At 39.9% G+C, this 23,784-nt stretch overlaps 1 protein-coding gene across 2 annotated transcripts in view; it reads left to right on the forward strand.

The window, feature by feature from the left end:
• Positions 1–23,784, forward strand: part of LOC141760239 (phospholipid-transporting ATPase ABCA1) — a 165,749-nt gene that overhangs the window by 35,294 nt on the left and 106,671 nt on the right. The window contains exons 11-15 of one of the 2 annotated variants that reach the window (XM_074622880.1): positions 357–473; positions 4,127–4,324; positions 8,297–8,502; positions 9,770–9,946; positions 19,932–20,154. In XM_074622880.1, coding sequence (XP_074478981.1) covers positions 357–473; positions 4,127–4,324; positions 8,297–8,502; positions 9,770–9,946; positions 19,932–20,154 — 921 coding nt within the window. The remainder of the gene's footprint in view (positions 1–356; positions 474–4,126; positions 4,325–8,296; positions 8,503–9,769; positions 9,947–19,931; positions 20,155–23,784) is intronic. The other variant, XM_074622881.1, reaches the window with a different exon arrangement.

Consider the following 23,784-nt stretch of genomic DNA (forward strand, 5'->3'; position numbering starts at 1 on the left):
GTGAGGATTTTGCATTCAGAATACATAATGAGTACGAGCAAAATCTGCCGACTTCACAGCAAGCGGCCCGGGTGCTGGCGCAGGGGGCCCTTTTCACACCAGACATAGTCAGATTGTTTACAAGTCAATGTTCAGGGGTAAATAACCCCATTTACATTCATCACCATGGGGGGGGTGGCGGTGTTACAATGTGATGACTTCCTCTGGGGATTAGCCGAAATGTGCAGACGTGGAGTACTTTCATGTCTGGATTGGCTCGCAGCGAATAGACGAGGCTCAGTAGGTATGCTTTCAGTCAGGGAAAGGTGAGATAACTATTGTTTTTAAAATGAATATTGTTTTTTTTTTCATTTCAGGCAAATAGCACATTCAATGCCTTGGCTATGCTTAAAGAGCTCGCTGATTCGTGGGACGAACTCGGGCCACGTGTCTGGGACTTCCTTCAAAATAGCCGTCAAGTCAGATCATTACGGGTAAGCACTAAAACAAAATGACCTGAATCACTGTAGCCTTCATTATTTATGTATTTATTATTTTATTTTTAGGTATTAAGAAAAGTTTAGTATCTAGTTTCTAGTGATAAGTTTCACCGAATACTGACATTTGAATCTTAAGAAGTTTTATAGTTTTACTAAGGGCTATGTGCTATTTCTTGGTCGAGCACAGTGACCTCCTGGAGTCTCTGCTTGTTGCCTGACAGCTTCATGGTGAAGGCCAGCTCATCATTTCAGTTTCTATTTGAAAAAGTCCAGAACATATACCCCCCGTATTGCTTGGACGGTCACAGGCACATGATCCGCAGCTCATTTACACATTTTCCTCTTCACTTAATGGCATTTTCCAAGCTGGGCTAGTCGTAAAACAACCTTCTCAACTTAATCTTTTTGCAGCAGAAAATGCAACAAATTTTAAATACATAAAATACACCAGCTTCCTTTCCTGGTATTTTTCTGTAAAAAAATCAGTACAAAATGAAATGATGAGCCTTATATATATATAGTGCAGGTGAGAATATAAATGTTGTGTATATCAATTTGTTGCACCTTCTGTTAGATATGGAAAACGAAGGAGGAAAGTAATTATGGATAAGTGCAGGATAATTTTCATCCTTGCAGAAAGGATTATCTATAGAAGTAGAGGACATGGACTCTTCGCCACCACTTCTCTCCCTCCCTTCTCTCTCTCTTTGCCTCTTGCCGTATTTCTTTGACACTGACATTACTCCAGTGTCACTCCAAATGAGCTTATAGGCAGCTGGAGGGAAGCAGACATTGGGAGCTCCATATAGCCAGGGTATTCATTACCCTAGCCCTAACCTTTACACAAATGGGCCGGCAATCCTCCTTTGTCTTCATTTTCTCCCAGCCCGTCTCTCTCTCTCTCTCTCTCTCTCTCTCTCTCTCTCTCTCTCTCTCTCTCTCTCTCTCTCTCTCTCTCTCTCTCTCTCTCTCTCTCTCTCTGCACATCTCTCTACGAAGCTGGTGGCTTCAGAGGTTTGTCATCTTCAGAGGTTCTTCAAGGTCGCAGACACGTTTTACGTTGATAGACCAATTACCATCACCACCACAACTACATCTGAGATAGTAGATGTAGGGTGTCGAGCTGAATAGAAGGACATACTCTACAGAGATGGCTTACCAATAAAAGTGGTTGGAAATATGTTTGACATAATTACCCATGGCTTTACATAGTGTTGACATGTTGAAACTGTAATCCTTCAGATTTCATTCCTGGTTGATTTGGTGACCATGATTGCCATGGTAACAGCAAGTGCACAAGCAGCTTCTTCGTCAGAAATACAATAGAGCGCAGCCAAACAGACTCACTTTGTTCAACAATCTGCCTTTTTCCATCATGCCACGAGCAACTGCAATCAGATTTCATGCTGCACTTGGCGCAAGTAGATTTCCAGACACCAGCAGGGCACAGTAAAGTTGGTTACCTTTCTGAGAAGTCCTCTAACAGCTCGCCGTGGCTGGTCCTTCTTGTTCCATTACCCCCTGTAATATTTATGCTGTGCACTGTCTAAAAAATGCAGAAAATGTGTTGTTTTGTTGACACATTTTTGGTGAACGATTGCAAAACAGCTAACGGCGGTGACAAATACCCTGCTTCAATGCTTTTAATGTGAAGCAGCAGCAGTCGAAGTTCCATTTGTGTTAGCAAATACAGCGCTGACAAGGTGTAAAGAAAGCCGTAACCAGTCAGGCTGTTATCAAAAAGATAAACTTAACACGGGTTATATTTGCTGTGAATCCCTCGTGTGTTTGAAGGCAGCTTGAATCCAGTGCGGGAATGGCAGACTCCGCCACTAACAATAAAAACTACTATACAGAGAAGTAATTACTGAGTGGACCAATATTCTTTGCAGAAAAAGATTGTATTTTGGACATTAAATGAAATGGCACTATCATGTAACCTGTCACCTATGTAAACATTTTAAAGCACGTGTTGAGTTGTCATCGGGCATTTGTCACATGGATCCGACCATTTACAAAGGCTAGCAAATACATTTCACTTCCTCACTAGAAGATCCTCCCATGACAACCATTTGACACATGACCAACGAGGGTTGAAATGTCATAACTCTTTGGCCCAAATGCCACTGAAATTGATGCCACATGCAGGCGTAGGCGGATGAAGATTTCCAATACTGAGCCGGTCTAACGGTCACAGTCAATTTGCCAGCGGGACTCTGCTGCTGCTGCTACTACCATTTTCAGAATTACTTACAGAATACAAACTTTGTTGATGGGTCATGTCCTTAATGTAGCACCCACTAAGATGGATGTACTGATTTTTTAAAAGGTCACATGCAGCATAGAGATTACTTAATTTGACACTTTGTCCTAAGGTTAAATAGAATATCATCAGAAGTGTTGACACTGAAATGCCACTGAGCACACTGGCCGGAATATATCTGAATCTCAACTCGGAAATTTCACACTTCAGAGGCCCAACTGTCGGTTGACGTACGGCGCCCTTTCCTCTCCAAAAGTCAGAGTCCACATGGTCCACCTTTTTAAATGTGAACCATACTCAATCAACTACTGGAATTATTGGTTTCGAAAGACTAGGTATGTTTTTTTTTTTCTTTGCTTAAATGATAAATGGTTGGGTGATTTAAATAACGTATAATCTCAGTGGGGTTAGGTCCCTTTTCAGTGTTCCCCTGTGTACATGGCAGGTAAATTAGCCCTGTTATGTTTCATTTTAGATTATGTTGTAACACTGTCATTACAGGAACGGTGTCATATTAATAACTGGCCATTAATTTCACAGCAGCCTGAAACTATGAACATACTGGGTGGGAGTGAGGGTAACGGTTGTGGCTACTAAATAGAGGGCAACACATTAAAACCTATGAACATACCGGGTGGGAGTTAACATATCTTATTATGCGAGAGCTATTGTTTGAGGAGCTAATAACCGTTTATTTCTTGCAACAAAAAATGCATATACATATTCATGTATTGCATATACAGTGTGTAGGATTTACATACTTGTAGCAAGGTTTATTTATATTTGCTCCCAGATCAGCATATCTTTTCATATATTTTATTAATTCATTGCATGAGTAGAACAAATACAGCTTGACCCATGACCTGAGATGACTGAAAGAGGCTTCACATACATGTTTTGTATCATGTCAGTGAAGGAGATTGAGAGGAGGGGGGAGTACCTATATCTCTGTTTTGTGCACTTTAATTGTCTTCTTATGTATATGTGTTTACGTACAGTTTTAATTTGCATTAATTTCCATACTAAGCTCCTTAATGTATGTCCCTGCAAATGTGCATATCTTGCGTGTGTGTGTGTATATTGTACATTTATACTGTGTGCTGCTGTACATGAGCACTTCTTGGCCGATGTGTATCCCAGAGCCCGAAGTTCAACAGTGCCATCTATCTTAACGCTCCTAATTAATGCTAGAAGAATGAATGTCAACACCACCGACGCACAGAGCTGACCTCCCATGCTTTCACATCTAAAATAATACACTGTGGCCTGAAACGCTTTGGTCCTCATTCAGATCCCATTGCATTCAATGCCACATTCATTCCAAACCTCTCACTGGTAACCAGAGTAACTATAATGAAACCCATCTCCTTGTCATTAACACCAGATTTTGCTGGCGAATCCGGTGTTTGCCGCTACCCTCAACCAGGGTCTCAGCGGCACAGAATGGTCAGCCGAGCTGCTGGCCAACTTCTTGTATAACGGACCCCCGGAGGATCGTCCACCGGGCATGCCGCCTAACGACTGGAGAGATGCTTACAACGCCACTACCGACATCCTGAAGCTTCTCTCCAACTTCCTTGGCGTATGTAATCATTTTTGTCTGTGCTTTCATGAAATGCGTAGCACCTCACGAGCCTCATGCACCGGAGGGTTGTGTGACCTCCTCAGTAAAGTGAGAGATTTGATTTAAAAAGAGAGGCTGTTCTCTGACATTTACAATTTTCATAAAATATATAATTCTCACTGGTGAGGAAATTGGCAATACTGTACATGTTTTTTCGGCCCTCCACTGTTCTATTTTAGACTCTCCCTTCTGTGTTATTTATCCAGTTCACCTGATATTACCCATGTGATTCCTTTGGTTGGTGTTGGCGTTAAAAACAAATGCTGAGTATGACCTTTTTAAAGTGCTCAAACAAAACTCCTTTGGTAAAAATAAGTTGTTAGATTCTACTGTATCAGCTTTCTTTTTTCTGGGTTGTCGGTTTGCTAAAAAACATGATCCAGATGAGCTGACTTAAGCCATGCCAAGCTACTGCAGCAGCATCTTACACATTAAATATAGATCACTTTACTTTAGAGCGTCAATGATAATTTCCCAGTCGGGATATGTAAACACTTTGCAATTACCACACATACTTTAACCTACAGATTTAAAGGTCCAGTGTGTAGGATTTATGAGGATTTATTTGCAGAAATGGAATATAGTATTCATAACTATGTTTTCATTAGTCACCTGAAACTAAGAATCGTTGTGGCAGAGTCCGCCATGTTGCTCCGCAATGTTTCTACAGTAGCCTAGAATGGACAAACCATACACTGGCTCTAAAGAGGGTGTTTTTATGTTACCTGAAGACCACCGTAGTTCTCTGACAAGCTTGGAAAGGGGGGATGAGCAGAGGGGTATTCAGTTGGTTGCAACCTCAGCGCTAGATGCCACTAAATCCTACACACTGCTCCTTTAATTTGGCAAAAAATCTTGTATCCCTGACATAATTGCGACACTTAAATTTACTCCTGTATCTTTCTGTTCACAACTCTGGTAGAACAGCAGGGTTGTTACAGTATGTAAGCACGGTGCTTTGTATCTAAGACACAATGTGTCCATGTTTAGCACAGTGCTTTTTGTTTCTAAGCTCTTTTGTTGCTCTATCTTTGCTCTGCTGCTGTTGAAACCAAAATCAAGACTTTTCCAGATGATATGTAGTTTTTTTTTTTAATCTTGCGCACTCTCAGCTTTTTTTTTTTTTTTTTTGGGAGAACAAGCAAAAAAGACTTTGGTCTTTTATTCATTAAAGTTTAATGTCCTTGAGTTAGCAAACTGTCAAACACACAGGAAGATCTGTCACTACATTGCTTCCGTGATAATCATAAAAAAACATTGTTATGGGGCCTGACTATAGTGAATCTGTTATGGCATCAAACAAAGTGGTGTCTCTAAGTAGGGACACACACACGGTTTGACAGTGATATATTGATCCCTGGCACAGTTTGCAGCCTTCTTTCTCTGTGTGTGATCAAACACATGTACAAAGCCCCCACACACCCCCTGCCATACTCACACATACACACACATAATATCAATCCACGGCCAGGTAAGATGGCAGGTTGGGCCCTTGGGGTTAGCCACACATGGCCAATGAAATTCCATCATAATGCAATCTATTTTCTGCCCTAATGGAAATTGCATTGCTCAAAATGGATACCAGCATAGGGACAGTTATTAGACAACCTTTACTGTGGTGTCCTCTTGTCTCGGTGAATACATCTGTAGGGAAATAGAGAGTGTCTTTTAGTCTAGGGCTGAATAGTATATACTTTCAGCAGTGGTCAGGTGCAATAGCCTTAAGGCAAATACATTAATATAGTAACGCAAATTAGGCCCACCATGACACAGTATATAATAAAAATGAAAATAAGGGAAGTTTGCTTATTCATGACTAATCTTACAGTCATAACCAACAACAATCGCTCTTTAGAGCATCTGTGTGAGCAAATTAATAACTGAAGATCAATGCCCAACAATCTGTGGTGTTTGTTTTTTAATTGGCATGGCTTCTCACTATGGTGCCACCACCAGCATAAACACTGAAGACCTAGTTTGCATCTTTTTAATAGCACAGGCCCAAATTAGGGCCACAAATTGCTGCTGCCCTGTTTCATTTATGATCTGCCCCACAATTTAATAGAATTAAGATACTCATGGTGGAAGTTATAAAAAAAAAAAAAAAAAGAAGAAGGGAAAAACAGAATAAGCAATGGTCATGTAAACTGCATAATAGGTCGTTGTTGTTGTTGGTGAATGTGTTTATGGCAGCAGTAACAGTAGTAAACAGTACCATTGCATCATCCTCATTATCCTTTGTCCCTAGCCTCATTTGACACTGGTCTGCTGCTTATTGAAAATGTTGCATTGCAGTATAGTAATGTTTTGCTTAAAGGAACAGTGTGTAACATTTTGGGGTATCTATTAGCAGAAATGGAATATAATATTCATAACTGTTTTCATTAGTGTATAATAACCAGAAACTAAGAACCGTTGTGTTTTCGGAGGGAGCTGGTCCTCTTCACGGAGTCCTCCATTTTGGTCCGTCATGTTTCTTCTGTAGCACAGAACAGACCAACCAAACACTGGCTCTAGAGAGCCTTTCTGGTTTTTACGTCACCTGAAGGCCACCGTAGTTCTCCGACACTACTGGTATTGTGGTAACGTGAGCTGCAGAGTGCAAAACCGCAGTACCGCCAGTCGCCGAATGACTTCTGCTGCTCCTGAAGTAGTGTCATTATGATAAGGATGGCGATGCTACCACAGTTTTGCACTCGGCGGCTCACATTACCACAGTCTTGGAAAGGGAGGAGTGAGCGGAGGGGTACTCAGTTGGTTGCAAAATGCAACCACACCACTGGATGCCGCCAAATCCTACACACTGTACCTTTAAACATTGAGGACACTTTTTTCACAATTTCCGTAAGAATGAATCTACTGTATGAGCTATTTTGACTTCAGTGGTCTCTCTAACTTGAGCAGATAAAGCTGATTTTTAGTATGTATAGTAGATCGTCTTCTGTGCAACCATAACCAGAACAACTCAGGGTGTTAGTCTGAATTTTTCTCATCAGTGGGGCCAGTTTCTCAGTCCAGAGTCAGATTGTCGATATCAGACCGTTTAGGCTTAGCTGCTGGCCCAGTGGTCAAAGACAAAAGAAAAGCCAAAATGCATAAACAGTCTTGCTCTGTCTCTTCTAGAAACATCATGGTTGGTGAGGCTTGTCGTGACAGAGAATAGTGCTGATATTTAAAGATTAGATAGAGAAAAGAAAGGCTCTGAAGGCCATTTGTAAATGCAGTAGACTGATATGTGTTTGTTCATTTAAATATAAATGTAAGGACAGCATGCTCATCTGCTAGTTGATTCTGATCTATTCTGATTTAAATTAGTCATCAGATGTGGCGGTTAACATTGTAGCTCGTATCACTCGGTTTATGTAGTATTCTATATATTTCAAAGCGCTCCTCTTTTGGCTCACGTAACCATTCCACTGCTGTGATATCCTCACTAGTATGTACTGAGCAAATGCTGTTGCTGTGATATTTTGTTTACCACCATAGCTTGATATAGAATACAGACTAGAGAATCCTGGGGGAGAAATGATAAAACTATTGCAGCACCGGGATGTGTGGACAGCTGTCAGGTGTGACTGCCTCCCAGGATGGCTAGCTCATTATCGTTTCATGAAACCGGGGACAAGGCTACAGAACGGGGAGTGCTAGCGAGGCTGTATCTCATTTGCTTGTCTCTGCTGAAGCCCAAAACATTTCCCACCCCCTGGCAGCTCCAGATATTGGAACTACACTCTGTTCGGTTTAGTCAATAGCTGAGTGATACTTTTCACTAAATATCCATCTGCCATTCTGTCAGCGAGTTCATGCCTGCCTCTCTTTTATTCCCTATTTTGTGGATACTAAAGATTTATATCAAATAGGAATGATTTACTATAAGGAGATTATATAAAAGTAAGCCATTTTTTGTGATACCTCTGTATGTGTTGACAGTGTTTAGACCTGAATAAGTTTGAGGCGGCCACCACCGAAAGCCATCTGGTGAGCAGAGCACAGGAGCTTCTGAAGAATGATACGTACTGGGCTGGTGTCATGTTTGAAAACCTCCAGCCAAACTCCAGCCACCCCACTCCTTATGTCAAATACAAGATTCGCATGGACATCGATGAGGCAGAGCGTACCAACAAAGTGAAAGAAAGGTATGTGACACAGCTCAGCCTCTGTTTAGTACAAAAAAGGGACTGTTATTGTATCTATTAAAGAGGACCTATTATGCTTTTGTGCTTTTTCCCTTTCCTTTAGTGTGTTATAATGTTGTTTTGTACATGTAAAAGGTCTGCAAAGTTACAAAGCCCAAAGTCCACGCCAAAGAGAGTTACAGAAACACTGCTCCTGAACTGCCGGAAATGCCTTGCTTGAAGTCACGCCTTTTCTTACATAACGTGGTGATGTCACCAAGTAACACATTTGCATAATACCTACCTAGCGGCTAGTTTGGCGCGCCCTCAAACAAAGCTAGTTAGAGCGGAGCTGAAGCAGAGTCCGAAGGGTTTGTTTCAGTTGACCAATCACAACAGTGGGCCAGTTGACCAATCAGGCTTTTCGGGAGGGGAGGGGTCTGAAACTGAGCGTTTCAGACAGAGGGGGAAAAGAGGTGCTGCAGCACAGTTGGTATGTGTAAAATGATGCGTGTTTTGAACATTAAAGCATTTAACCATGCTGTAGTAGAAACCCAAAATACAAGTATACAAACTGAAAATAAGCATAATAGGTCCTCTTTAAAGTACTTCATATTCTTACTGAAAAACTCTAACCGTCTTTTGTTTTTACTGACACTCTTATGTAACACATCTCATAGCTTTTGTTAAATAGATAATTTGACATTTTGGGAAATGTGCTTATTTGCTTTCACTGAGAATTGGATAAGAAGATTAATATCTCTACACTAAATATGAGTCAGAGCCAAGAGATGGTTAGCTTAGCTTAGCATAAAGACTGAAAACAGGGGGAACAGCTAGCCTGGCTTGTCCGAAGGTAAATGTTGGTAACCAAACAAACAAGATATAAACTGTTTTTTTTAGTGAACTTTACAGGTTAGCATTGGACACAGCTAGGCTTGCTGTTTCCCCCTGCTACCAGTTTTTAAACTAACTGTTTCCTTGCTCTCGCCTGAAGACTGGCTCTAAACAAAGGTAAAAACGCTCTGCAAGAGAGCTGAAAAGCACATTTTCCAAAATGTCAAAGTATTCCTTTAAGTCCAACGATGACGACCATGCTTGGTTTTATATTCCTATCTGTTCACAGGAAGATCGGATCTTTTTTTTTCTTTTTGCCTTTCAAAGTTTACTATCTAAAAATATGACCTCTATAAACAGTCATGATACTTTGACAGTATTTCTGACCATTCTGCTTGTAGTTTACTTGCCCTTTGCAAAGACAGATCATGGTGTGTCTGCTTTTAATAAGGTTATGGTCTCCCGGGGCTCGAGACAACTCCTTTAACGACCTGCGCTATATATGGGGAGGCTTCGCCTACCTGCAGGATATGATGGACCATGGCATTATACGAGTGCAGACGTCAAAGACCCAACCCCTCGGTGTTTTTGCCCAGCAAATGCCATACCCTTGCTTCGTGGATGACGTGTGAGTACAAAAGCTTTTATTTGTCAGGCTTGTGATTACTGGAAGAGGAAGAAGGTATTACAGCAATAAAATTCTGCTCACTCTGGGGAGTTGCCACTCATTGCCACCAGGAAGTTGAGTTATGGTCTTATCAGTCACTTAGGCCTTCCAGATTTCCCTGTGGAAACTTCAAGATGCTCCCTCTTATTTGTCTAACTTAGCCTTTCTTTTATATCTGTGTTACTCTTCTGCTAGTGTCTTATTCTCTCTACATATGCATATACAAAGTTAGAGAACTCCTCTGATAATGTCACTGTTAAAAGTCAGAAATGAAAACATAACATCCGTGAGGACCGAGCATTAATTAATCATGAATCGAGGGTCCACAAGGCGAAAAGAAATGAATGAAGGCAGCAAGAGGGAATGAGTGGGCCAAAACTATTGATTTTAGTCAAACCACAGGAAATTCCTGAATAGTTGATGGATGCTGAATTATTTAAGCAACCACCACAAGTCCCTTCCTTCCTTGTATTTCCAAGGTATTTCATTCTCAACAAAGTGAGCGTACCGGTCCGTACCCCACGTCTCACATAGCTCCATCACATGCACCGATTGATAGCAGGACTCCATCTGCGTTGTGTATTTATCCATCGATAGCACTGGCTCTTATCATGTTAGATCATCCACCTAGGGACATAAATGATGCGGTATCACTCTTAATCTTCCACAGCAAAGATTTCCTCAGAGTCTGGGAAATTACTCCCATCCACGCACAATTATGATCTCCATTAATAAAGGAAAAGCCCAGTGATGCCATCAAGAGAGAAGATAATTACCAGGGAGATTTAAGTCCAACAACAACAATACGCCCCTTTCAGTAGGCACAAAATATCCACTCCCTGTGGGAAAGCGCAGTTCCAAAGATTAGGGATCTAATTTTAAAATATTATGTGCTTTGGATAGCACAGAATCTAGAGTAAAGCCGTCAGAGAGTATTTGGATCAACATATATAAAGAAGCCAAAGCAAGAAAAAGCATGAAAACGATAATTTATACTGAGGATGCATTTGGGCTGCTAATGTCTACATGTTGTGAATAATAATGCCCCATTCTGTACCACATGTGTGTCTTGGAGACGTAGGGACATCAATGCTATGAAAACCATATTCAAAGTTATGGCTTTATTGATATGGCTTTCAGCATCTGGGGTTTTTCTATTGGTTCTTTGTGAAGTGCTTTCCTCCTGATTTATATTCACATTGTGGCTTTAAGATTAAATGCAGCTTCACTGCTTTGCACTTTATTTTCTAGCTGCTTTATTAAACCTGGTTTAAGACACATATTTCATATTTGTTTTAACTGCCTAAGTGGGTGCACTTGGTTTGGCCTGCCAGGCAATAGGATAGTTTCAGAAGTATCTATTGGAGGGATGTTGAACTAAATATTGCGCCCACTGGAGATGTTCATCTGAGAGGAATTTTGGCATTTAGAATTAACTAAAACCTCAAATCATCGCCTCTATACACGATGACTTACATTCCCACTGGTGCCTTTTTGTGCATTTTCCTACCGTACCTGTTTATTCCAGTATAATAACAACCAGAACTTGGCGCTAGATTGCTCAATTTTCTAGTAATGCACAGCACTTTCAGAGGTGGCATGCTGAATATGGAGCATTACTGTTTTCAAATAAAAAGCACTGATTTCTTTGCGTCGTCGTTTGCAGCTCATTGTCGTGATAATGATCTGAAATTAGACAGTCATGGTACAGCTTATTTGCTAATGCCAGTCCCATTGCCTCCGTTTCATCTTCCTCACACAAAGGATTAATAATTACGGAAGATAAATTGGAGCCATAAAGCACGGCAATACCCTCAGTCCCTCCACCATTTACTCTTTCGCCTGCCTAGCCATTTGGGCATTTCTATAAATTATTAACACTTGAAAACTGCTATTTTATTCATAAATAATTGAGAGTGAAATCACACAAAGGAAAGATGCGCTACAACACAGAGGGGCATGATGGGGAAGAATCCTGGTGGTAATTATTTTCATCTCGAATTGCGTAGTGTGTCGCCAGCCAAAAAGAAGGAAAGAACATTGTGCATTCAGTTGAAAATGTTTGCAGTCTGCTGTAACTATTTCTCAGTTCAGCAAAAGGTTTAATCTGACCTCAGCATTTAATTGCTCTCAGATGTGCCATTCAGTCATTCACCTGGGAAATAGAAGATGAATACTGTACATGTATATACAATCAATGGAAAGAAAATAGCCTGTAGGCCACATAAAACAAGTATACTGTATGTCACTGCAGTAGCAGTATTACATGCAAAATATAAGTTTTAACAAAGTACAGTTAGTTCTTTAACTTTGGAAATTGGAGGTAAATTGCAGTAATTTATTTCATATGTGCACGTATTTGAAATTTTTAATTTTCCTTTGGTGGAAGTGTTCTCCGGGCTTGCCTATAGGCACCATTTTCAAAATTGGTCAAACCGTTTGGCTGAAAAGTGCATATTTCTTATCATACTATATTTAGCCGTGGGCACATGGGACTACTGTTTTTTCCTAAGATATAATGGAGTCTATTGCAAAATCAGTAGTCCCATCTGCCCAAATACTAGATTTAGTATGATAAGAAAATGGCAGTATCTCAGAAACTACAAGGAGCACAATAAAGTATCTGATATCTATGAACTCACAACAAGTTGAATATCAAAGATAATGTTTAGTGTTTTTCTTAATTTTTCAAAAATCCTGACTTTGACTATTAATAAAAATGAGATTTTTCAAGTGAATTTTTTAAAAGTTGTACTGTTAGTATGTACGTACCAAATTTCAAGACTTGACCAATCAGAAAAATGTGGCCTTTTTTCCTACTAAATCTAGTCTTTGGGCACAAATGGGTTAATTTGTCATTTTTTAGTATTTAGGTTTAAAAATTTTACAATTTACCCAACAAAAAGTATTTGAACAGAAACACAGGAAACCACCATTAGTTTCTGTGAAAAAACTTCACCATCACTTTCTATTTTATCTTTTCTCCATTCCTTTCAATCTCACAAAAACAATATTTCAGTGATAATCTTCAACATGCGAGGCCGTCTTATCTGCACTGACCTCGACACTGATCAACACTCCTTACATCAGACCTGCCTTTGAAGTAATATCCTTTTGGCGTTCCTCATTTCCTCCCCGCTGACTGTAATGCACCCGATGAACTACCAGCAATCTGGGCCACTTCAACCACAGCTGACCCCTGTTGGCATTTCGAACTTGAGATAACCAAACTGTATTAGCTCCCGCTGTCTTCGTATTTGCGTTGTGCACAGGCCTGAGATGAGGATGTGGGATAAAGCTTGACCCTTGCGGGGCCTGATAGCGCAATAAACTGGCCCTTTATCAGCGGCCTCTGAGCTATTGCACGTCGCTGAATCAGAGGCATCTCTTGTTTGGAAGCTGAGGCTGTGCTCCCCATCAGTAGGTCTTTCACATTGGCTTGATGTGAGATCTAAGGCTGCTTTCAGCAACACATGACATAGGGCTGCAGCGGGCGTGAGGAGTATTCAACTTAAGGATGTGAGAGGAATATGCTTTAGTCCATCTACAGTAGCTAATTAACCGTATGTGTTTACTAATAGTGTTGGCAGTGAGCGAAGTAGTTGAGCATATTTGGTACATCTAATGCTCTTAACAAGCCAAATCAGCTGTTAATGTATTGTTTCATGGTTATAGTGCCTCAGCTCTGTGACATGCTGTAGTGAAAATACTACCAACACATTGAAAGACCCCTTTGTAGCCACGGCCGAAAAATGGCTAATATGTGCTGTAATTAAAGCTTTCCAAATATCCGTGCTTATATAAGAGAATAGTAGCGAACAGTGACATTTACAGTATAGGCTGAATATTAATTTATTTTTAGCAAGTTGGATACCAGGGAGCCCAGATACTGTATGTTATACATGCTAAATGGTCACAATGCAAAGCATGAATGTGTAGCCAATCAACATGCTGATTAGTGCTGAAGCAGAGTGCACAATCCGTTTGATCCTGTGTGACACCTTTCAAGGCCTTGTTCGTACTTATTAACATCCGATGGAGAGAACCAATGGAAGGTGCTGCAGTATTCATATCATCCGAGCACATCAAGTTCTGGTGCATTTGTGATTTAATGTAAAATATTTTTTTTCACGATAGTTTTTTCCCCCCTTGCAAGCAGAATGGCATTTCAGAGCCATTTGGATGATGATATTCAAAGACACTCTCTGTTTGCTTTCCAATCCCTGGATTCAAATTTTTAAACTTGAGGTGATATCGCGGTTGCTGAAAAACAAATGCAAACTGTAGGAACTTGTGTTGAGACATTTTTTTTGGGCTCAATTTTAAAAAATAGTATTTTTTGTGAAATGTTAGAGAAATAAAATGCATATAAAATACATGTAAAAGTGTACCTGCTAAAGGTACCACGATAAAACATGAGACATAACTTTCTTCCATCTCTCACAGGTCTTGACCCCACTTTGATATAACTCTATGAACAAATAATGCTTTCAATTTCTTAATATCCGGTTGTTAAGGGTGCTCTATATGATATCCAGAGCATTTATATACAGCTGATAACGCCGTCCCAGCCTACAGCGTCGTCGTGGAAGCGTAGCACCCACCCTCCGGTTGTTGCCGTTGTTTTCACTGTTAACGCTTTTAGCACCGTTAGCTACTAGCCGCTGGCTCAGCTGTCGCCATGTTGAGAGCCGTATGGAGGTTATATAAAATGCTCCAAAAATCTCTCATTTAGCACCTTTAATATTTATAGAATTATTCACAAAGTATTCAGCAAGGACTAATGAAAGCAGTGCATCACTACCAATGCTTAACAGTTTTTATAATTCTTTCTCCTGAATGTATGGCTGACATGAATATAAAACTATATGATACTATTTAAACTAAATGTTTCTCAAAACTTTGCTTCACTGTTGGTTCGTGGAATTATACTTGATTTTATAGATGTGATCGTGCAGTTACAAAAAAAGAATATAAAAACCACGACATATGGGTTCCTAAGTGCTCTTTATGCCATCTATGCATGCACATTTTCCCTTAAGCAATAATTTGTACCAGCAATGAGATAATCCACATTGAATAATAAAGTCTGTTCCCTTCAGTGAATCGCTCATTTCCAGCCAGCCGAGGAACTCAACGGTATATTTGCTCAAAATGAGACGGGAAGCTTTTTTTTTTTTTTTTTAGAGCTTAGAACGGCAACCTCTGGGGAGGCTGTGCTCTACTATCTCTCGATTTACTGAGAAATCAGTCTTCTAGCTTCCCTAAATTTAGGTCAGGCTGCCAATGTAACTGGAGCCCCGTAACACAGACCTGCCGGGAGTTCTATTACTTAAGCACCCTTGATCGATCAGCGAATGTATAATTCAAGAGCATCTGGTGGCAAGGTTGTCAGTGTCAGACACGGTGTGCATGACTGATCTCTCCCCCTCCAGTGCTACAAGTCACAGAAGGAGTTAACTCACACAGTCTGCCAGCTGTTACAGAGATGTTAGGGTAGAATTAGGAGCAGATAATACAAGAATTAGTATTCAACCTGATGCCTTTGCAACTTGAGGCTGCTTACCTCCCCTAGAAAAGGTGCTAATGTATGAGTTAGTTTTAATTGTTGAAGTGTATTGATTCCAAGCTCTTCCAGTTTGAATTTCCAGACTCAGACTCAATTTTATTAATGTAGTCTTGTAAAGGATTTTGGTTTTAGTTGCGCTGGGTCTGAACTTTATGAAACTCTGTGTCAACCAATCCTTCTTTGCTGCTTATCAAGGCCTCGTTTGAAAGTGATCCATCCCGAGGGGAGCAGGGGAAGTGTCCTCGAAAACAACTCTGTCTCTCTCTCATTCAAGTTCTCGTATAGCTGAACTTCCTCTCAGGTCTCGGTGGAACTAACTTAATCTCTTTGTTGAGTTTGCAACTTGCAAGACCGTCTAATACTTTCATCATCAGTTGACTCATTGCCTCCATGTTAAACATTATTTAGCACAGACTGAAACTTATAAATTAATGTACTTGTAAAAAATGTTACATCCCTGTTAACTTGGTACAATTCATGTTATCCACTTAAAATGAAAGCTGTCGCAGTTAGATAATAGTATGATTAGTTTGAAAGGAAATACGTTTGAAAAGAAATAAGAGTAAAAAAAACATCTTACTGATTTTAAATCACCTTCTGAGAAAAGCACTTATGCAGGGCTAACTAGCAATTAAGGAAATTAGATGTTTGAGTGAACTGTTCTCACTCGGCAGGGATTCATTAAGGCCTTTTAAAAAAAAGAACTCTTCCAGAATAAAATGAGACATTCATTTCATGAAAATATACCGGATGTGTACTTTGATCAATTGTTTATGTTAAAGAGCTTGAAAGAAGAGCGTCATTCTGCCAATTACTGCGTATTCACTCTGTGCTCCGTCCGTGCCGAACGGTGCTTTGCTTGCATTATATCCCCGGTATTTATGGAATGCACGCACAAGTTATATGTGAAATCTATACTTTGTCAAAATCTATTTGATATCTCTCCTTCACTGTCTAATAAAGCAAAATAAGCACTTTGTTATATTGGCAGAGGAGAAGATATTGACATGGCATTTTGGTGGCATTATGAAGCCAGTTTAATATCGTCTTATTGTGTTGTAACAGCATCAAATCATACATCATCTCTGGCACGAGGTGCAGCACTAAATGGCTCGATTGAGCTGATGCACCAGGTTTATGAAGGTTAGCTCAGTGTGAAAATAAAAAATGCCTCAGTGGCATTGAGTCCATGAATACAACTCAGATAGTCTCGATTGTCCCTCATGCTGATAACGTTTTCAGCAACTGCAAAATAGTTTCCATTTCCTTTTACGCAAGTACATGTTAAGATTGCAGAAAGGCAACCTTTAAAATAGAGTATGCCCATAAAAAGCTGATTCTCTTTGTGTAAGATATCGTTAAGGCCATTATCTTTATTATCGATTCATCTTCATTTCTCTCAAATGTCATAAAATAGTGGAAAACGGCCATCGCACTCTCCGGAAGCCCAAGTAGAGGGCAACAATTTGCCAGTTTTGTTTGACCCACCAGCCGATTACACTTTTATTAGGCTATGAAATAGTCGTTATCAGTCGCTATAAACACCATAGATGTGGTTCAATAGGGGCCTGCTACACCCACTAGTAGGTTTTATCTTCTATTCTCATGGTAAATACCTGAAAGAAGGAATGAAAGAACACGACAGCAACATCTAGCCACCGTAGTAATTATAACAGGAGCAGAAGCGGAAGTCAGTTGTAGTATAGACAACATGAAACTCCATATGAGGTGGAGGTCGGGGGACACAAAACACAGGGTTTCACCCATGAGGCTGGGGTTCGCATCCCGTGTGAAACCAACAAAGTGTAGTTGTCTTTGTGTTCACAAGCGACGTTTTACTTTTGAAATGTAGTTATTTTAACACAATGTTTTCCCCTTAACTCAACTAACGCCCGGGCCACACAGGCTCGCCTGACGGCAGCGTCACGTCGTGGCCGCGTCATGCCCACCTAGGGTGTTCACACTAGACGCGAGTTACCCACGTCTCGGGAGCGTCTCGGAGCTACCTGTCAGCTGTGTTTTTGCTGTTGCTGACAGCCCTTTCTTTCTACATAGAGTTTGCCTTTTAATGGCCATTTAACTTCATAATAAATGTGATTTATATTTATTTAAGACAAAAAAGGGTAAGAACTGTGTGATAATTTGTAAATATTATTAAAAACAAGCAAATAAATTCATACATAAATATTAATATATTATATATATATATATACATATATATATATATAAATCCCTCTTCACTGACAGAAAAGAGGGATTTCTGTGGGCTATATATTAATACAAAAAAATAAATAAATACATTAGTAGTAAGAGAGAGCCTACAGCAATCCCTCTTCACTTTGACTGGCACAGTTTTAAACAACATTTCCAGGGGGTTTCGGGTTCCTGTTCTACAGCATTCCAGGTTGCGGCTTTTATCGAAAACGACTTAATTTACATCTGGGGCGGGACAGCAATTTACATTATAAATGCTGATGTTCCAACATCTCAGGCAACTTGGAGCTTTTCACCACCTTGTTGCTGAACTGCGCCTTGATGGAGAAAAACACCTGAAGTATTTCAGAATGATAAATATAAGTAAAGTGTTTTTTTTTTATTATTATAAAACAAAGCAAAATAAACAGTTTCGTTATTTGTTAACCTTTAGAAAACGAAAATTATTATTAAATATCTTTAAAAAAATTAAATAACACCTCTAAAAGAAAGAACAATAAAGTTACGTGGTGTTTGTTGAGAGAGAGAGAGAGAGAGGGAGAGGGAGAGGGAGAGGGAGAGAGGGGAGAGGGAGAGAGGGAGAGGGAGAGGGAGAGGGAGAGAGAGAGGGAGAGAGAGAGGGAGAGAGAGAGAGAGAGAGAGAGAGAGAGAGAGAGAGAGAGAGAGAGAGAGAGAGAGAGAGAGAGAGAGAGAGAGAGAGAGAGAGAGAGAGAGAGAGAGAGAGAGAGAGAGAGAGAGAGAGAGAGAGAGAGAGAGAGAGAGAGAGAGAGAGAGAGAGAGAGAGAGAGAGAGAGAGAGAGAGAGAGAATCGGAAAAATACTGCCCATCACCTGATGTTCTTATAACCTATTAACCCAGTCTATTATATTTATAGCATATGTAGGGTTTCTGCTATGACTACTACAGTGTTTACAAAATTAAAAGCCTGTACTATTTTAACTTGATGGAAACCTGCAAGTAGACCACTGCTTTATTTAGAGTATTTCAGAATAAAAGCATTGTGTTAACGAATGCATGATTCTGTGCACTAAAAACGCTAGAGGCCTTTTATTTTGAAATCTAGAGAGGAAGTGTAAAATATTGATGGTCAGTGACATATTCTACAGATGTCTAGACATGGAAACTGTAGTAATCTTGCTGGTATGATGTTCATATACTGTCAATAGATCACCTTCACTGTCTGTTGCTGCTGGGAGACGCAGCCGAGAGGTAAGCGGCTCGCGTGTAAAATAGGCGAGCCTTCTATTCTATAAAATAGACGCGCGTCTGACGTGCGTCTCATGCGGGCAGTGTGTCCACTCTAACCTGTTAACATGGACGCCGAAATAAAAAACAACACGCGACGTTGCCGTCACGCGAGCATGAAGCGGGCTGTGTGCTCCAGGCTTAAGTGGTTTTGTTGCCTAAACTTAAAAAAGATGTTAGAATGTGTTGCTTTTAAGTTTTCACTTTCACTTTTACAATATAGTATGTGTAACAGGCCCCTACCGACCCACACCTATGGTGCTCATAGCGACAGATAATGCCTATTTAATGGCCAGATAACAGTCGAATTGGGTGCACCCACAGTCTAAAACCCAAAGGTATTCAATTTATCACATAAGACGAAGAACATTAACACATTCTCACTTTGAATGTCACTTGAAAAATGACTTCCAATTTAATAACCAGCTACCAAAATAGTTGCAGTTCATGTTTCTGTTGATGGACTAATCAATTCAGCGTTTCAGCTCCAGACATCACAAACCATCAGTGAAGTAAATCTTGTATTTGTGTACAGTCATGTGAAGAAGAGAGGTACACACATACAGCAAACTCTTCAACAGGTGTTTGACTAAAAAGGGAAAATCCAGGCCAAAAAATGTAGAATCCACACACAGTTACTTTGCTCCCACAATGTTCTTATTCACTGTCGCAATGCAGCGTTTTGATTCGACAAAGATCTTCATGACGCAGATCTCATTTCAATATCTGTAAATATACATATATAGTATGTATCCACTGAGTACTCAACATCTATTATACACGTGGAGAGTATGCAGCAAAAGCACACCAGCACCCATCTGACAGTGTTAACTACATATCAAAGACAACCTTGTCCATGTACACTCCCTTTGTCAATGTGCAGCCCTGACCTTTTTGATTGCTTTCTTTTACAACCAGCTTCATCCAGAGTCTTGGAAGCATGCTCCCCATGTTCCTGGTGCTGGCCTTCATGTACACCGTGTGCATGTGCATCAAAGACCTCGTGCTGGAGAAGGAACTCCGGCTCAAGGAAGTGCTGCGTGTTGTTGGCATTCAAAACGGTGCCCTGTGGTCTGCAAGGTTCACAGAGAACTTTGTTCTGCTCTCAATTCCCTGTGTGCTCATAAGTGTCATGCTTAAGGTCAGTAGAAAAGAGCTACTCAATGGAAAGTATCAAAACACAAAGCATACAGTATGAATAGAATGCTTTTTCAGTCATATTTTGTCACCAAATTGGAATATCCTTGAAAATGGAGCTACTTTGCTTATGTGTTTTGGAGATTTGTAGCATACTCAATGTGGCTCTTGTGTATTGAATAGTATTTATTTAAGCAATAGCTCCAGCCCTGATTTCAACCCAAAACAAAATGATAAATACGACGAAGATTACAGTACCGCTCATCAAAATGCAGCAGGACCAAGAAAATAAGCATCTGACCAAATGCATCCATCCAAATAATGCGATGCTCTCCCAGGTCGTGCAGGTCAGAGAATTGTTCATGCTTTGTGTTTTGGTGTTTTTTGCCGTTATTAATCATTACCAATTAATGAGCACAGATTCAAATCATTATCCGTGATTATTCAAATCAGCTTCCTTGTTCTAATTAATTGAGCATGCAGCCAAAGCGGCAATTTATTTGAATAAAAATCACGGCAGTATTTGCCCTTTCTTTCCTGTAATTGCATCACCTCTCCTTCGGCGCCCTATACATAAGGAAGGCTTCTGTTATGTAATTTGAGAAGTGAATGATTGGTACTGTATATTTCCCTGATTGCAATGGAAATTTATTATCTTTGGCCACTGGGGCACTGTGCACTATGTTACATTATGTCAAATCGAATTTGCGGGCTAATAACCGTAAGTGGGAGGAATAGTGGTACACCGAAGACCTCAAGTTAAGAGAGTGTGTGGATGTAATACCTTTTACAGTCCTGAAGTTTATATTTTTTAATATACACATCTCTGATTTGTATGAAAAAATTAGGATAAATTAACTTTTGGGATATGCAAGACAAATATGACTAAACAAGATAAATATTTATTTTTCCCTGTGCTGACTAAAACAAAAGTTAACCCTTCAGAAGTAATGTGATCTTGAGACTACTCGTCAAAGCACCGCTTTTAGATTCATTGTACTCATGCATAATGTGCACAGGTTGGACCAGTATGAAAGCACAATGCTTAAGACAACCAAAGCCTATCTCAGCATCATCACGCTCATGATGTATAATGCAGTGTAAGTACAATCATCTAATGGGTCTAACATCATCAATCACTGGGAAAAAAACTTTTTGATGCAAAAAAGGGAGTTGGTTTTATTCCCAGAAAAGAAGCTAAAGAAAAAGTGACCAACATTAGTTATGTTCAGTATGTTTTTCTTATTTAGCAATACTGGAAATATCTTCTAGTTTGTGAACGGATGCTTCTGTTGAATCAGTGATTTGGTGGGATGTAATGGACTTACTTATCTGTTGGAATGATCCTCGTTCAGGATGGATGAGAACAGATTCACAAAGGCACAGTTATCACAAAAGGGAGCTCGTAAAGCCTTAGGTGACATACGACGTAGCAGCATTATTATCGGTCTCCTTTAGATCGAGCCCATCCTTCAACGACTCCTTGTTTTGTATAGGCGTTGTTAGGGAGATTATAAAGGATGGTTATTTTAGATCGTCCCAATCAATTTTTGCAGTTTAATTGGGACATGTGGCTGGTAAATAAAAGCTGATATTTGAACAGCTGGGTGAAATGTAATTTCCCATCAGCCTAATGTGTTTGCGAGCTATCAACAATTTGTAAACATTAATAACAATAAATTGAGTTAGTTGAGTGCCTTGGAGGAACAACGGCAAACACGATGTGTATTCAGATCACAGGCCTATTCTAAATGATAATTTCACAGCCATTTTCAGCACATTAATAATAATAGCAAATCAAATGGTAATTATCATAAAGCTGTATCTGGATTAGGGGAGACAACAACCAGTTTTGTCATCTGCACCTGAGTCCTCTGTCATTTTACACTTGTTTTCTCTTCCATTACGGAGGAGGTAATGCATTTATTATTTGGCACCCAGACTGATATATTTGCACGGTTCCCACATTTGGCTCCGGTCTCAAACCAGCTGAATTAATGTGTTGTTTTTGTGAAAACACTGATCAGTGATGATCAATACATGTTTTGTCTCCCAAACAGTATGTCCTTGTTTTGACAACTAGGACCACCTTCCAAATGCTTGGTCATGTTTGTGCTCAGGCATTAAAATTTGATTAATTTGTTGTGCACAACAACACCGAGCAATGAGAAACGAATGCAAATGACGGCGCCAGAGACCACCTTCACAGTTGGAAGACAGCTATTGACATGCCATCGATCATTCATGCACACAGGACTAATATAGATTAATAATATTATACATTATTGATCAAGAAATGGATAGTGATGGAACATAATATTTACCTTTGTGCTAGAGTCTGATTTTTAAGTACTACACTTAATGTCTGTATTATGCTACTTTATATTTCCACTACACTACATTTTAGAGTTGGAACATTTGTTTGACAGCTGTAGTTATTAGTTACTGGTATAAAATATGATACATTGTTATATAGTAAATTATCTTTTGTAATTAAAACCGCCTCAAACAGCTACATCATTAAAATGCTACTTACGTGTACCTATTAAGCAGGCCATTTCACCTGCCTAATGAGTACTTTTACTTTTGATACCTCAGGAACGTTTTGCTGATAATGCTTCCACACTTTCATTCGAGTACAATTTTGAAAGCAGGACTTTTATTTGTGAATTTACTACTATTACTGTTTTTTTTTTTAAGTGCTTCTTCCACCGCTGACAATAGGTCACACCTGTATTGAACGTGCACAGTGAGAATGTTCAATAGTACTCTCACGTGCAAGTGATTTTTATTTTTTTTTATCACCACTATAATGAGAAGTCGGTCAGTTGCCGACAGACTCATTCCCATTTACTCCAGGCACTAACAAGAAATCTGCATCTGAGTATCTCCTCTGGAAAGGAAAAAAATGCACGATAATCAAGGTGTAAATGCATGCAGAGCGCTTTGGGATCAGAATGGATTGCAGTGTGATAAAATGTCAGCCAGGTGCAAATGCAGTCTGCACCGTTTGGCCACATTCTTAAAGTAGTTCTAATATTATATATTAACAATGGATCAAATGGCCGTGTGCATGGGAATGGGATTGCTTATACTGATGAACCCACGAAGAATTATCACCCTCTATTATCCACTCTATCAGCTCTACAGAGCGCATCTCAGCTCATTATTTGGGTTTATGGCCCGCAACGTTACTGTTTAGGTTCAGTCTCACCGCTCTCATCAGCGCCGTCTCCAGCAGCAGGCAGCTGTTTTCAGTGAGAAATCTAAGCACCAATCTGCAGACAGACAAAGTTAGTTATTAGCTAGTGAACATAGGAACAAATGTCCCTGGCCCGATTCGAACCGAAGATGTTGCGGTTCATGGTTGGTGCAGTAACCTCTAAGCCACTGACAGGGGTGCCCCGAATGCAAGTTAATGCTGATGTCACTCCGTATTGGTTTTCCACTATTTACTAACATGTTACCTATATCAACTTTATCACTTGATTATAGGTCAGTGTTGTGTTTCAACGTATCCTCATACAACGGTTCGAATGATTTCCTAACAAAAGTTATTCTTAAATTTTTCGTGCGTTTTCCTACGAATGCCCAGCAGCACGTGACTCACGTGTCAATTTCCACAACAGTCTTT

The sequence above is a fragment of the Sebastes fasciatus genome, chromosome 22 (genome assembly GCF_043250625.1).
Source record: "Sebastes fasciatus isolate fSebFas1 chromosome 22, fSebFas1.pri, whole genome shotgun sequence".
Lineage (NCBI taxonomy): Eukaryota > Metazoa > Chordata > Actinopteri > Perciformes > Sebastidae > Sebastes > Sebastes fasciatus.